General features: G+C 56.1%; 1 protein-coding gene across 1 annotated transcript in view; it reads right to left on the bottom strand.

The window, feature by feature from the left end:
* The window catches only part of PTPRS (protein tyrosine phosphatase receptor type S), a 103,544-nt gene that overhangs the window by 47,056 nt on the left and 42,235 nt on the right, over positions 1 to 14,253 (bottom strand). Inside the window, exons 3-5 of the mRNA XM_079917099.1 lie at positions 10,284 to 10,429; positions 9,572 to 9,713; positions 3,287 to 3,475 (exon numbers count right to left, since the gene is read on the bottom strand). Coding sequence (XP_079773225.1) covers positions 3,287 to 3,475; positions 9,572 to 9,713; positions 10,284 to 10,429 — 477 coding nt within the window. The remainder of the gene's footprint in view (positions 1 to 3,286; positions 3,476 to 9,571; positions 9,714 to 10,283; positions 10,430 to 14,253) is intronic.

The following is a 14,253-nucleotide window of genomic DNA, read 5'->3' as shown; positions in this document are numbered from 1 at the left end:
CCCCAGGGCTGGGCATTAATAAAGCAAAGGGAAGGTGTTACAAACAGGCCAAGTAGGAGGGACAGGGGAGGGCAGTGAAAGGGGATGGAGGGCAGAGGGAGGGCCCTGCAGCCTCCTTAATGTCCAAAAGGAAAAGAGGAAGAGAACGATCTATGTGTCTATATGGGCGCTGGGGGCTGGGACACCTCAGGAGACCAGAAATGGTGGTGCCGGGCTAGAGTTTCCCACCCTCTGCTCATCTTCCCAGGGGAGATCTGGGCCCCCTCCCTCTCTGCTGAGGACCTGGGCACCCTAAGGCCAGGGCAGGGAAGCCGCCGAGGGTAAGAAAACACAGCTCTTTCTGTCTGGCCCAGGCCCGTTTTGCAGATGGACAAACTGAGGCCCACAAGGGGCCAAGGAACTGTCATGCCATGAGTCAGAGGCAGGGGTGAGCCTTGAACCCAGCTCTCCAGCCTCCCAGGCTGGGGCCCCTCTAGAACTTTAGGGGGGCCCTATATTATCTCTTACAAAATCCCCAACCTAATGGGGCCACTCCCCCTCTTCACACGGAGGGAGGGGAGACAGGAGGAAGGAGGGGAATTTGCCTAAGGCTGCACCATGGAGAGCGAAAATCTGGGTCAGTGGGAATCTAGGTCAGCTCTGGCTCAGGCTGTTTTGCTACACTTGGACCTATCACCATAGTCCAAGTGACAGAAGGCAAAGGCCAAAGGACAGAACTTCCCAAGATGGCCAAATAGCCCACGGCCACTATGTTGGGAGGAAAAGATACTATACCTCTTGGGTATGAAAGGTGGTTTTGCCTTCTACTCCGAGGAAGATGAGAAGTTACTATCACGGGCCAATATTAGTCATTCTTACCTTAGTAAGAATTAGCCCAGCAAGTTGGATTCAGGGGACTTAGGCTGGGCTGGGAAAAGAGGACGAGATACACCCAGTACTAGCCCAGCTGGAACATTCCTCCCTCTCCCTAGATCCAGCCCGCAAACTTCCGTAATTTCACATTTTCCAGCAGTGTCAAGGCCCAGAATGGGGCAGGGGGTGCCGTATGTGCAAAGCTCCACTAGCCCCTCGTGGTCTTGTCTTTTTTCCTCTTTTCCTTTTGGGCTCCTCTCTCTGCAGCCCCCGGGTGTCCGGATGGGGAGGGCTAGGTGGTCAGGGGCAGGGGGGCGGGTGGGGGGAGACGTTAGTAAACATGCCACGTGGAGTGGGTCACAGTTACTGTCACAGTGGCCGTTAGTCTGAGGGGAGGGGACGGGAAGGGGGGACACGGTGGGGGGGGGCGTTAGTTGTTGACGTGGTGAAGAAATTAAACTTACCAAAGGTTTCTGAACGTTTACAACGGAGGGACAAGAAAAGAGAACAGGAACATTAACGGGTGGTTATGCAGAAGCCTGTATCCTCGTGGGTGCGGGAGGGGAGGTCAGAATAATGAGCAGATTGATTACAATTTTCTTTTTTTTCCTTTGGCCGTGCTGTGCGGCTCGTGGGACCTTAGTTCCCCGACCGGGGATCGAACCCGCGCCTCCTGCAGTGGAAGCTCGGAGTCTTAACCACCAGACCACCAGGGAAGTCCCTTGATCATGATTTTTAAAGCAGCTGATGTTCACTGAGCACTTGCTATATGCCAGGCAGCCGGTCAGGGGCCCCTCACAGAAACGCTGGGGAATAGGCACGGTTTAGGAGGATGCTGAGACCCAGGGGATGGGGCGCCGAGGTCCACACTCTTAGTCATTTCATTATATTGGGGCGACAATGGTGGAAACCAGCAGAGAAGCAACTGGATCCCGAAGGTTGCCATCGCTGCTCCAGCTGAACCCCCCAAGCTGCAAACACCCTCAGACGGGGCGGGACGGGGAAGGCTACGTCTCTCCCCAGTGCGAGGTCCAGGTCTCTCCCGGGAAGAAATTCTGGGCTTAACATCTGCCCCTTTTCAGGGTTTGGGTCTTTGCTGAGGGAAGGAGAAAGCAGAGGATGGGCAGACAGGACTCCTCAGAGGACGGGACTGGGCAGTGAGTGGGGGGGGGAGGGGCGCTGAGAATGATGGTGTGGCCTTCAGGCAGGGGTGGCTCCAGGGCGGGGCCCTCAGAGGAAGGGGAGAGAGAAAAGAGAGGGTGCACCAACACGTGTCCATGTGACTGAAACATGCGTAAGTGCCCGTGGGCACAGCCCGACCACACACGTGTCCGCGCCCACAAGGACCAGCCTGAGACGTGCACACGGAAGGGACTGTCACGCGGATACACGTGTGACAGAGACACACGTGGACGAGCTCTGCTATGTGGGGTGGGGAGGCAACCCTGATAGCACAGCCTGCGTGTGCCCACAGATGCGGAGCAGGTCAGGACACACAGGGAGCCCGGACACACACACGCGGACGTTCGTGAGGCAGTTAAGACAGCCGACACGAGGCACACACAGCCCCCCAGAGAGATGGACCCACAGACAGGGGCACAGAGGTGCTGTGCTAAGACACGATGGTGGAAGTGCCTGGCCCCAAGGTGGCCAAGGCCTTGTGCTCTGTCCAAGGCTCCCCTGTCCCGGCCGGGGCCTGGACAAACAGGCTGGACTGCCTGTCCGTGCCCCATCACGTCATTACTGCTCCAGTCTTGGAGACACTCTCTCCCTGCAGCCCTCTACGGCTCCCCAGTACCTTACCTGTCTATGCCCACTATCTCCTCTGGAGACACCCACTGCTTCAGCACTGGAAATACTCTCTTGCCTTTGCCTTATGCTCCCCTCTACTCCTACCTGTCTGGACCCCATTATATCCTCACTGGACAAGTCTACTGCTTTAGCACAGAAGATACCCTCCCTCTGCCACCTTCCATGGCTCCCCATCACCTCTGCCTGTCTGTTCCCCGACTGTGTCCCCACTGTTGGGGCACTGTAGACACCCACCCTCCTCTGTGGGTTTCCATCACCCGCAACTATCTGTGCCTCATTAGGACCCCACTGCTTGGGTACTGGAGACCCTCTGCCCCTGCGGCCTCTGCAGCTGCCCATCGTTGTACATATCTGGGTCCATTATATCTCCATGCAGGCACTGAAGAACTCTCCCCCTACCATCCGCCATAGCTCCCCATTACCCCTGCCCGTCTATATCCTATCACATCCCCACTGGTTCAGCTCTGAAGACACTTTCTCCCCCAATACCAATGCCCTCCGTGTCTGCGCATCCGCTCTGCCTTTCTGTCCTCCATCTGTCCCCAGGGCTTGGGCCCTGGGATGCCGCCCTCCCCCCTCCACCCTCTGTGGCTCCCGCACCCTCCTGGCCGCCTGTGCTCACCTGACCGCAGCTGCTTGATGCGTCCATCGCTGGCACTGGGGTCCACAGGCAAGAAGTCCTTGAACCAGGTGATCTCGGGGTCAGGGTTGCCACTCGCAGCACAGAGCATGGTAGCTGTCCGTGTCCGCTCTACCACCTTCAGCTGGGGGCCCATGTCGATGTTGGGGAAACCAGGGGGCAGCTGGTCCTCTGAGGGTGGAGACGGGAAAAACAAAGCAGAGGCCCAGTTGTCACAAGTCCATGCCACCAGGGTGGGGCTCCGGGACGGGCCCCGGGTCCAGCCCCTGCCTGGCTGGGTGACCTCCCTGTAGCCTGTTTCTTTCTCTGTCTGTGAGAAAGACCCGTCTCATGTCGGGGAACTGTTGGGAGGACACCAGGGCTAGACCAGTACCTCTGACCCGGGGCGATCCTGCCCCCAGGGGACACTGGGCCATGTCTGGGGACACCTGTGGTTGTCACTCCTGGCATTGAGTCGGTGGGCCCAGGGATACAGCTCCACCCCTCCCAGCGCCTAGGACGGCCCTGCAGAGGATGATCCAGCCCTGATGTCAGCAGCGCAGAGGCTACAAAACCCTTGGGTTACTTTACAGCGGCCGGAAGGAGCTTTTCGGAATGTAAATGGTACCACACCGCCCCCCCCGCTGCCAGTGGCCCCCACCACCCTCTGGAGGAACCCAGCCTCCTTGCCCGACGCTGGCCCCCGCCGGCCTCGGCTGCCCCGTCGCACGCCAGCCTCACACTTCTCGCTCTCTCCATCCAGCCTCACCAGTCATCTTGGTCCCCAAAGTCATCACGCCCCCTCCTGCATCACCCCTGGGCATCCACGTCACCTCGGGCTAGCTCGTGGCCCCAAGTTATAAATCCTCCTGGGGACTTCCCTGGCGGTCCAGTGGTTAGGACTCCATGCTTCCACTGCAGGGAGCATGGGTTTGATCCCTGGTTGGGGAACTAAGATCCTGCATGCCGCAAAGCATGGCCAAAATAATAACAATAATCATAAAAAGTTCTCCTGGACTCCAGAACATCCAAGTGTCAAACTCCATGGATCGTGATGTATCCGCGTCTCCGCCATGTCCCTACCACCCCATGCAGGTCCTGGCACACAGCAGGTGTGCCTACTACTGAGCCCGTGCTCTAGAGCCCACAAGCCACAACTACCGAAGCCCATGTGCCACAACTACTGAAGCCCATGTGCCACAACTACTGAGCCCATGTGCCACAACTACTGAGCCCACGTGCCACAACTACTGAGCCTGTGTGCCACAACTACTGAAGCGCGTGTGCCTAGAGCCCGTGCTCCGCAGCAAGAGAAGCCACCGCAATGAGAAGCCCGCGCACCTCAACGAGGAGTAGCCCCCCGCTCGCCTCAACTAGAGAAAGCCCGCGCGGAGCAACGAAGACCCAACAGCCAAAGATAAATAAATTTAAAACAAAAATTTAAAAAACAAAAAGAGTGGATATACGTATTTGTATAACAGATACACTTTGCTGTACAGCTGATACTAATACAACACTGTAAGTCAATTATATCCCAATAAAAAATTTTTTTAAAAAAAGAAGAAGAATGTGGTTCTGGCCTGAGGCGATGGGGCGGGTGGCCTTCGTTCATGTAATTTGCACATCGCACCATGGGCTCCATGGCCTGACTCAGCTGGAGTTGATGCCAGGGTGGGGTACGCAGCTCATCAGCCTCCCACCAGGTCCCACCCCCTCTTGCACCTTTGCCCTCCCCCTCCAGCACCTGGACTCCTGGATCCTTTTGCTCTCACCCCTAAAACCCCCAGCTCTGGTCTGGCCTGTCATCTCCAGTGGACAAAGGGTCCCCTGGGGTAGGGCAGGCTTCCTCAGCTAAAATTAAAACAGCCACTAGCCCCCTTGTTATGGGCTGAAATGTGTACCTCCCCCCTCCTCCAATACATAGGTTGAGGCCCTAACCCTCGGGACCTCAGAATTAGATTGTATTTGGAGACAGTCTTTAGAAAGGTCATTAAGTCAAATGCGGTATTAGGGCGACCCTCATCCAACGCGACTGGTGTCCTCATAAGAAGAGGAGATTAAGAACACACAGAGTGGAGACCATGTAAAGACCCAGGAGAAGACGGCTGTCTCTGAGGCAAGGAGAGAGGCCTCAGAAGGAACCAACCCTGCCGACACCTTGATCTAGGACCTCCAGCCTCCAGACTGAAAAAAACATGTGATGTAAGCCGCCCAGACGGTGGTACTTTGTCAGAGCAGCCCTAGCAAACTAACACAGTCCCTGCCCCACCCCTGATGGACAAGTGACAAAAAAGTGATCGCCCGCAGGGCTGATGAGACCGAGGAGAGACAGGCCTGCGAGTCCACAGCTGGCAGGAATGTTCGTTGGTACAGCGGGACCAGAAGGGGTGAGTTGGTACCATCCACCTGAGACCCCCCGAGCCCTCAGCTCAGCGGCTGGCTCCCCAGGCCCGTGCACTCAAGTAGGAAGGCAGAGGGATGCCTGAGGCACCGAGAGTAACGGGAAAATGCTGGCGACAATCTAAACACCTGTCAACAGAGACCTGGGCCATCTATGGATGGGTCCCCAAAACAAGCAGAAGGAATCGCCTTACAGACAGATTCGTAACAAACTCCAAGATGCATTCCTAAGTGGACAGAGTTCAGTGTGAAAGATGTGTAGACCAAGGATCAAAAACTACAGCCCCTGGGACTTCCCTGGTGGCGCAGTGGTTAAGAATCCGCCTTCCAATGCAGGGGATGCGGGTTCGATCCCTGCTAGGGGAACTAAGATCCCACATGCTGCGGGGCAACTAAGCCTGTGTGCTGCAACTGAGCCTGTGTGCTCTGGAGCCCACACGCCGCAACAAGAGAGAAGCCCGTGCACCGCAATGAAAGATCCCGTGTGCTGCAACTAAGACCCGGCGCAGCCAAATTAATTAACTCATTAATTAAAAGAAAACAGAAACAAAAAACTACAGCCCCTGGGCCAAACCTGGGGCCCCGCTTGTTTTTGTTGATAAAGTTTTATTGGTGCATGGCCACGTCCATTGGTTTCCTCATCGTCTACACGGCTTTCCTGAACTGAGAAGTTGCAAGAGACGCTGTCTAGCCTGCAGAGTCAAAAATATTTACTCTGGTGTTTTATAAAAGAAGCCTGCTGCCTCTTGGTAAAGATAAAGCTGCTATTTGCGTAAAAAGGAAATAGTAAATGTTTATTTGCTTACAAATGCCCGGGAGGGGCACCGGGCATGGTGGGTGTGTTGGGGGAGGGAACAGAGACCCAAGTACATGGAAGGGGCAGGAGGCCAAGACGGGGTAAGGGAGAGCCTGGCCGGGGCACCATCACCTGTGTCCCCAGTTAAACAAGAGAGCTGTGGTTCCGGCCCAGGCAGGGGTCGCTTCGTAGAGGAAGACGGCCCCAGTCCCAAGTCCTGGGCACTATGTACCAGGCCCTGTAAGGTAGCTTTCTGTGCCCACCTCTGAGATGGGATCTATTTCACAGAGGGGGAAACTGAGGCTCAAACACATGCGTACCTGCCCGGGTCATACAGCCAGGACACAGCAAGGCTGGGATTTGAACCCAGGCCGGGCTAAGCCTGGAGGAAGCTGGGTGTGGCCTGCATCTGGAGAACCCCCAAGCCAGGCCTGGACCTGTGGGGTCGGATGGGGTGGCTGGATCCTGTCTGAGCTCGTTCCACACCCAGTTTGTTCTTCCCGGCCCGAGGCCTGGACCACCTCATGCATGGTTCTGATTGGCTACTGATGACGTCACCGGAGGTTCGGGCCAAGACAACTGGGCCTCAATTCTTGGTGCTCAAAGCTGGCCCAGGCGTGCTGGGGGCTGGGTCTGCTGGTGTCCCTCTGTGCACCCGTTTCCTCTGTGTGTGTGTGTGTGTGCGTGTGTGTGCGTGTGTGCGCACGGGTGCACGAGTGTGCATGCGTGCTCACCCACGTATGCACCCGCACCCCACGCGTGTCCACACATGAGCACTTCCTGGGTGCGTGCAGCCCCGCGAGGGGCCCCCGTGAGTGCCTGTGGGCGGCAGCCAGCCAGGGTGGGGGAGGCCGCGGCCGCCGGACGTTACCGAGAGCTCCTAATTAAACAAAAATGTTCATCGAGTACCACATTGTGCCTGATTCCTCGGAGTTTAATTAAAACAGCAGCGCGGGAGGTGTGAGCAGGGTCCACAATCAGATGGCAGCGGAGGAAGGGAAGCTGGGGGTGCTGGGCCCGGCAGCCCAGACCTTCCCGCTCAGCCGCGGGGGGGTGGGGTGGGGGGGGAGGGTGTCCCTGGGGATCGGGGCGCGGGGGGGGGGGGGGCGGCCCGAGGCGGGGGAGGCAGGGGGCACAGGCGTTCTGGGTCAAACGCTCTGGGCTGGGCGCCCAGCCCAAGCGCCACGTCTTTCTAGGCGGCCCGAGAACAGAGAGATGCCAAGGGTCTTGTTGGGGGAGGCGGAGAACGGAGATGTGTCTTTCCCAGACTCCCAGAGACTGTGCGGTTAATAGATTCACAGCGTGTCCTTTTAACTCTCTGAGCGCTTACAAAGGAGGCTGGCACAGTGGGGGGGGCGGGGCGGGAGGCGGGCTGTTCCTGAGAAAGGTCAGGGCAAAAATATCTGCTGGGAAGAGGCGGGGGCGGGCTGGGGCGGGTGGACTCCTCCCCTTCCCTCCTCCTCCCTCAATCCGCCAGCAGGATGGGCTCCAGGACACACACACAATGAAACTATGAGGCCTCTTGTTAAAAAATTACTAGGAATTTCCAGGCGGTAACGGCAGGGCTTTCTGAGGGCGGTCGCACACCAGGGTCTGGGACCACGTGCCCCTGGGGCCAATGTGACAGCTCCTCCCAGAGCTCCAAGCTGACCGTGGCCCCACTGCCTGGGAGGACATGGGATGACTCCCAAGCTGGGAGCCGCGTGTGGGGGCCACCTGCCCCCAATGGCTGGCAGTGGCTTGTACTTTTTTTTTTTTTCCTTTTGTCCATGCCGCGCAGCATATGGGATCTTAGTTCCCTGACCAGGGATCCCGCATCCCCTGCAGTGGAAGCGCAAAGTCTTTAACCAATGGACCACCAGGGAAGTTCCAAGTGGCTTCTACTTAGAGATCAGACAGGGCCAGGGTGCCCCTGTAGGCGACAGGCAGAATCCACCTACCTACCCACCCACCTGACAGCTGCAGTATGGCTGGTGGCAGCTGTCTTGTCACAACCAGAATAACAACGACAGTAATAATAATATCAGATCGGTAGAATCAACCAAATGCTTGTTCCCCTCGTGGCACCATGCTGGTCCCCCACTTGTATCTAGTTCTGAAACAATCCCTTGTGGTGAACATCATTATTATCCCACTTTGGAGGTGAGGACACTGCAGCTCAGAGAGGTTCATTAACTTGCCCAAGGTCACAAAGCTACGGAGGGGCAGTGCCAGGATGCGAACTCAAGTTGCGGGCCCCTGGGTTAAAACCGCCTTGCAAGGGAGAAGGCAGCAGGGAGCAGCTGGGGTCGGGGGCAGGCGGGTTTGTGGTGAGACTGTCTGAATGATACTGGTTTACGATAAGGAAGCCATTTCCTGGTCCCTAGCCCACCTGAATGAGGCCAGCAAGAAGCCCACAGGAAGGATCTGTGTGAATCTATGAGGAGGTGATATTTAGCTGTTTCTGCCTAGCCAGCCTTCTATTCCTCCTTTGTTTCTTTAAGGGAACCACCCCTTACTGACCCCATCTACTTGACTCCAAGGAAGACTCTGCCGATCAGAGTATTTGTTCCTCCAGACACAGTGACCAGCTCAGGGATGGTCATCTGACCCAAGCTGGGCCAACGAACAGCAACGGTCCTGGGTCATTCAGTCCAGGGGGCCCCGGAGCCTGGGGCTAATGGGGGGAATCTCACTAAGGATACCGTTGATAGGGAACAAAACAAACCCAGAGGCAGAAAGTGAACTCTGAGAACATCATGTGAGCTCCCGGATCCAGCTGAACCTGAAGCTCGTCTACTCCACAGAGATTTTAATTACATGAACCAATGAATTCTCAATTTGAGTTGGATCTGCCTCTTGTAATCAGAAGAGCACTATTAAGATGACAAATGAAGATGACTCTAGTCCCTTAACACTCTTCTTTTCGGCAAAGACTCAGTAAATTCCTACCAGAAGGCTCTGGGCCCCAGTTGTATTGCAGGCTAAAAAAAGGAGATCAAGGTCCCCCCCAAAGAGAAAATCCAAAGCAAGACTTTCATGAATCCCTTTGGTATTTGTCCCCAAAGTCCAGGCCCCAGGTCCTCCCCGACCCACCCCGGGGAGCCCAATACCTCGGAGGACAGTGAGCTTGGCATGGACGGTGATCTCCCCGACTGAGTTCTGGGCCACACACTCGTACACGTTCTCATCCCGGGGTGTCCGGAGTGGCTGGATCCTCAGCACGGCCCCTGCACTCCCATCAAACTCGATCGTCTGCCATGGGTAGGGGACAAAGGTCAGGGTGAGGCTGGGGTCCCAGGCGTGAACAGGAGAGGAGCTGGGGGCTGTACACACATGTGTGTATACATCCATGTAAAGATGGTGGAGGCAGAAAACGGTCTGTACAAGTAAAGGGTATTGTGCATAAGTGGGTGTGTGACACTCGCACGTAAGTCTGGTGACAGGCATGCAAAGGCATGCTGGACGTGGAAATGTGTGTGTCTGACCATATACTTGTGCACAGAGTTGTGAGTTCCCTTCTGTGTGCAGTGGTGAGATAAGATTCAGAGAGGGCAGGGAGTTGCTTGAGGCCACACAGCACAAAGGTGGCAGAACAAGCGAGCCTGAAGGGCCCTCATGGGGCACATGGTGGGGGGTGCATGTGGCAGAGAGTGGGTGGGAGAAGAGAAGGGACCTGTCTGGAGAGGGTGCCTGTGCTCTGCCCGTGCTCCATCTGGGGAATGTTTCTGGGACAGCTTCTGTGGCTGAGCTGCCGTGGCCCCGTCCAGGGGTGGGGCTGGTCCTCAGCTGTCTCCCCTCCCCTCCCCCCCCTCCCCGACTCACCTCAAAGCGCTGCGAATTGACCTTCTTGCCCTTCTTGTTCCAGGTCACGCGTGGCTTGGGATCTCCCGTGGCCTGACACACAAAGGAGGCCACGCCCCCTGACACGCCAATCTGGTCCTTGGGTTCTTTGATGAACCTCGGGGGCTCTGGGGAGAGAGCAGGAAGCGGAGGGGCTCTGGTGGGCCAGGGCATGTGACAAGGACCCTATGGGGCCAGGTAAACATGCCCTCCATCCTCTGTCCGGACACAGAGATACCATGTGGGCCCCACAGGAGGGCTGGAGAGAAGAAGAAATGATACCACTGCCCCCTGTGGGCACCCCGGGCCCTGCCCAGCACCTCCACCCCCCGACCCGGATACAACTGCCACACATACTCACACGAGGACACACCTCACGTGGGCACACCTGCTCAGACCCAGTGCCACAGGGGAAGGTGAGAGGGGATACCCCTGAGACTTCAGGGTCCCTAAATTCAGCCCCTGAAGGCCCTCAGTAGTGACCAGCCAAACTATGGAGGGTCCTTGATCTTAAAAAGACTTGGGAGGAGAGAACTTGGTCTCATCAATCCCTGATGGGACATGTGGGGAGACTGAGGCATCAAACAGGGAAGCAGAGGGGGTGACCAAGGGACCTGAGGTCAGAGCCAGACCAGAGATCGAACCCAGGGCTCCAGCCTCTTCATCTGGGGGAGGTGTCCAAACACAAGGAGTCAGAGCTGGAGGCCAGAGCTGAAAATGGGCGATCGGATGCTGCCAACCTCTAGAGCAAGTGCTTATTGAGCGCCTACTGTATGCGGATGGTGTACACTCAGCAACAGCACATCCTTCCGACACTGCTGGGGGACAGAGCCACCATGATCCTCATTTCACACTCGAGAAAACCAAGGCACACACCAGGCAAGGCACTTGCTTCGACACAGCCAGCCAGTGGCTGAGCGGGGATTTGAACTGGGCTGGTCCTGTGCCCCCCATCCTTTGCCCCTCATGATGATCTGATGTGCTAAGTCTCCCCAGGAAAGTCTCAAGTGGGAGCTACTATGTCTTTGATGCCTACACAGCCTCAGCTCCGCACGCTCCGCACGTGGAACAGGCTACAGTACCTGAGAGTTCATTAACATTGTCCTCTTTTTTTATTGACTTTTCACAGTAACCTCTGAATCGCCCAAAGGGATACTGGATTTCCATCCACAGTAATTGCTACAATGTAGCCCATAAAATGAATTCAGTTACTTCTGAGAGTTTTACTGACAGACCCAAGGGCTGCAACATACTTACAAGGTCCTGAGGGAAACAACCTACATATCCAACAAAACAACAAAAGGGGATGATTAAATGAACACTGGGCCACCCACTAAGTGGAATACTATGCAGCCGTAAAAAGGGACAAGAATGCTTTTGTAATGAACTTCTAGGACAGGAACAGCAAGATACACTATGAAATGGACAAAAAGTGAGGGGTAAAAAGTATAGTCAATGCTCCTGTTTGTGTGATGAGAAAAATGAAAATGGGGAAAGTGTGTGTGTGTGTGTGTGTGTGTGTGTGTGTGCACGTGCACGCACAGAAACAACAGCTGCCTCTGGGAGGAGAAAGCAGGTGGCTGGACACAGGGGAAAGAAGGCTTCATACCCTGGTAACTTTTTTACATTTAGAACTATTTGAAGATAAATTGAAATGATTATTTTTGTAAGGTTTGAATAGAAAGGTGAGCCAATTAGAGAAATATATTAAGTAAGTAAAAGTTTGGGCTCTGAGGAGAGGCAGAGAGAGGATGAACAACGCAAGCTTGAGCAAGGCCAGGCCTCCGAGCACTGAGCCACTCAGGTTCACCTAGAAAGTTCTGGCTGCTCAGAAGTGCCGAGAAGTTCAAGGAGGCCTCAGCTTCCAAGTCTGGGTGCCACAGAGCCCAATTTCTCCCATCTGTGACTCAGGCTGGGCTTTGAACAAAAGAGAGTCCCCGTCTCAGCGCCTTGACTGGCCTCACCTCCCTCATTCCAGGCTGTGCTCCCATTGATATGACCATGTAAGTCTACACTGGCCACCTCCCTGGAAAATCAGCAGACCCACTGCATGCAGGCATCAGTGGGCTCACTCAAAGCCTGTGTGTCTTACTGGGGAAGTGATTGTTGATTCCACTGTACAGATGGGATTGTACAGATTCTGGGAGTTTAATGAGCTTGCATGACGTCACACAGCTCAGAAATGACAGCAACAGGGCTGGATCCTGGGTCTATCAGTCCCCAAGCCCACGTCTTCTGTTCCTCTCAGCTCCAGGCCCTGAGCCTGATTTCGATGTTTTTGCTCCACGCTGAGCCCTGGACTGGGCCTGCCTCTCTGGCTCTGCCTTGCCTGGGTTGCCCCTCCTACAGGAATGGTGACTGGGGCCATGTGGGTCCCCAGCCAAGGTCATGGGGGGAAGTCTCTGTGGTCAGGTCAGGAATCTCGCTTCTGAGAAAAATCCTCCCTGGGGAGCCACTGGAAGGAAGGGCAGAAGCGGGCTGCAGGGAGCGAGAAGCATCCAGCTGCCTTTTTATGACTCGGAGCCGGGAAGACACCCCGAGCACCCTCCAATCCGGGAAACGAGACACGATGGGAGCCCGTGCTGTCCCTCCTCCTCTCTTCATCTGGCGGCTTCAACCTCAGCTCAGCCAGCACCTCCCCCAGGGAGCCTTCTTGGATTACCACTGGCCGGGTCAGGACCCCCTCTGTCCCCATCCTTCCATGGGCGCCCCCTTCCATCACGGCCTGATCACACTGGGTTGAAATACTTGGTTATGTGCCACCTGGCAAGGTGGGCATGAAACAGACCCCACTCTTTGGGACCCCACCACACCACTTCTCTGTGTCCGGTGACCCCTGAAAAACTGGGGCTTTGAACCTTGATGCTTGCCTAATACTGGGCCCAATGAAGCTGCCCCCTCGCTCCCTGGCGCCCCCTCGCTGCAGGGCAGACGCCTCTCAGCTTACCTCCAGGCAGCTCTGGGATCCCAGCCAGCCCGGAAGAGCTTTCTCCGTCCGCTGCATCCCCCATTAGAATATTTCTTGCAGATGCTTAGATTCTCTCATTTGGACAAACCCTCCCTTCCTCTTCTTGGCAAAGGGGCCCCAGACATAAGAAAGACACACTGGGGTATGGCCGCAGCCTGTGGCAAGCAAGTGCTCCTTTTGTGCTGGGCCTGTTCTCACACCCAGCTCTCTTCTGAGACTCAGAAAGGGTGAGCGACTGGCCCCCAGTCACCCAGCTTGTGGCGGGCAAGAGCTAAGATTCCAACCTGGTCCTATTGGGCTCCCAAAGCCTTGCAAATAGTACACCCGATATACAGGGTTGTGGGTCTTCAGTGATGGGGAGCACCCGGGGTGTTCCTGTTTCTTAGATGAAGAGACCGAGGTTCAGAGTGGCGATGCCAACAGCGCAGAGCCTGGGAAGGGCTTGGCCTGATTTCTGTTTTTCCATTTCAGATTTTGCAGAGAAAAATCTGGTGCCAGAGCTGGAGACCCACCCACCAGTCCCCTCCAACCCAGCCTGGACTGGCCGCACAGCACCCTGGGAAGGCCCCACAGGACCAGAAGCTGTTTTTAGGGCAGAAATCACTCCTCTTGGTGCTGGATGGTGGACACATCAGCTGCCTGCCCGGGCTCTCTACCACCTGACAGCCCCCACCCGAATGGTTTCCTGAGGACCTGGGCTACTCCTTGAAGCTGGCAGTGCCAATCACGGTGCCCACAGCCCCTCTGCTGGCCCCCAGATGACAGGGTTCCTGCTAAACAGACCACCTCCTGGGGTCAAGATGCCCCAGCTTTGGGGACGGAGACCTGGGTTTGAGTCTAGGCCACTACCAACACCTAAAGGGATACAGTACTAACAATTCCAGGGGAAATCCCTGGCGGTCCATTGGTTAGGACTCCGCACTTCCACTGCAGGGGGCATGGGTTCGATCCCTGGTCAGGGAACTAAGATCCCACATGCTACAC

The sequence above is a fragment of the Stenella coeruleoalba genome, assembly GCF_951394435.1.
Source record: "Stenella coeruleoalba genome assembly, chromosome: 3".
Lineage (NCBI taxonomy): Eukaryota > Metazoa > Chordata > Mammalia > Artiodactyla > Delphinidae > Stenella > Stenella coeruleoalba.
Note: the sequence above shows the minus strand (reverse complement) of the source record. Positions and strands in the feature narration are given on the sequence as shown.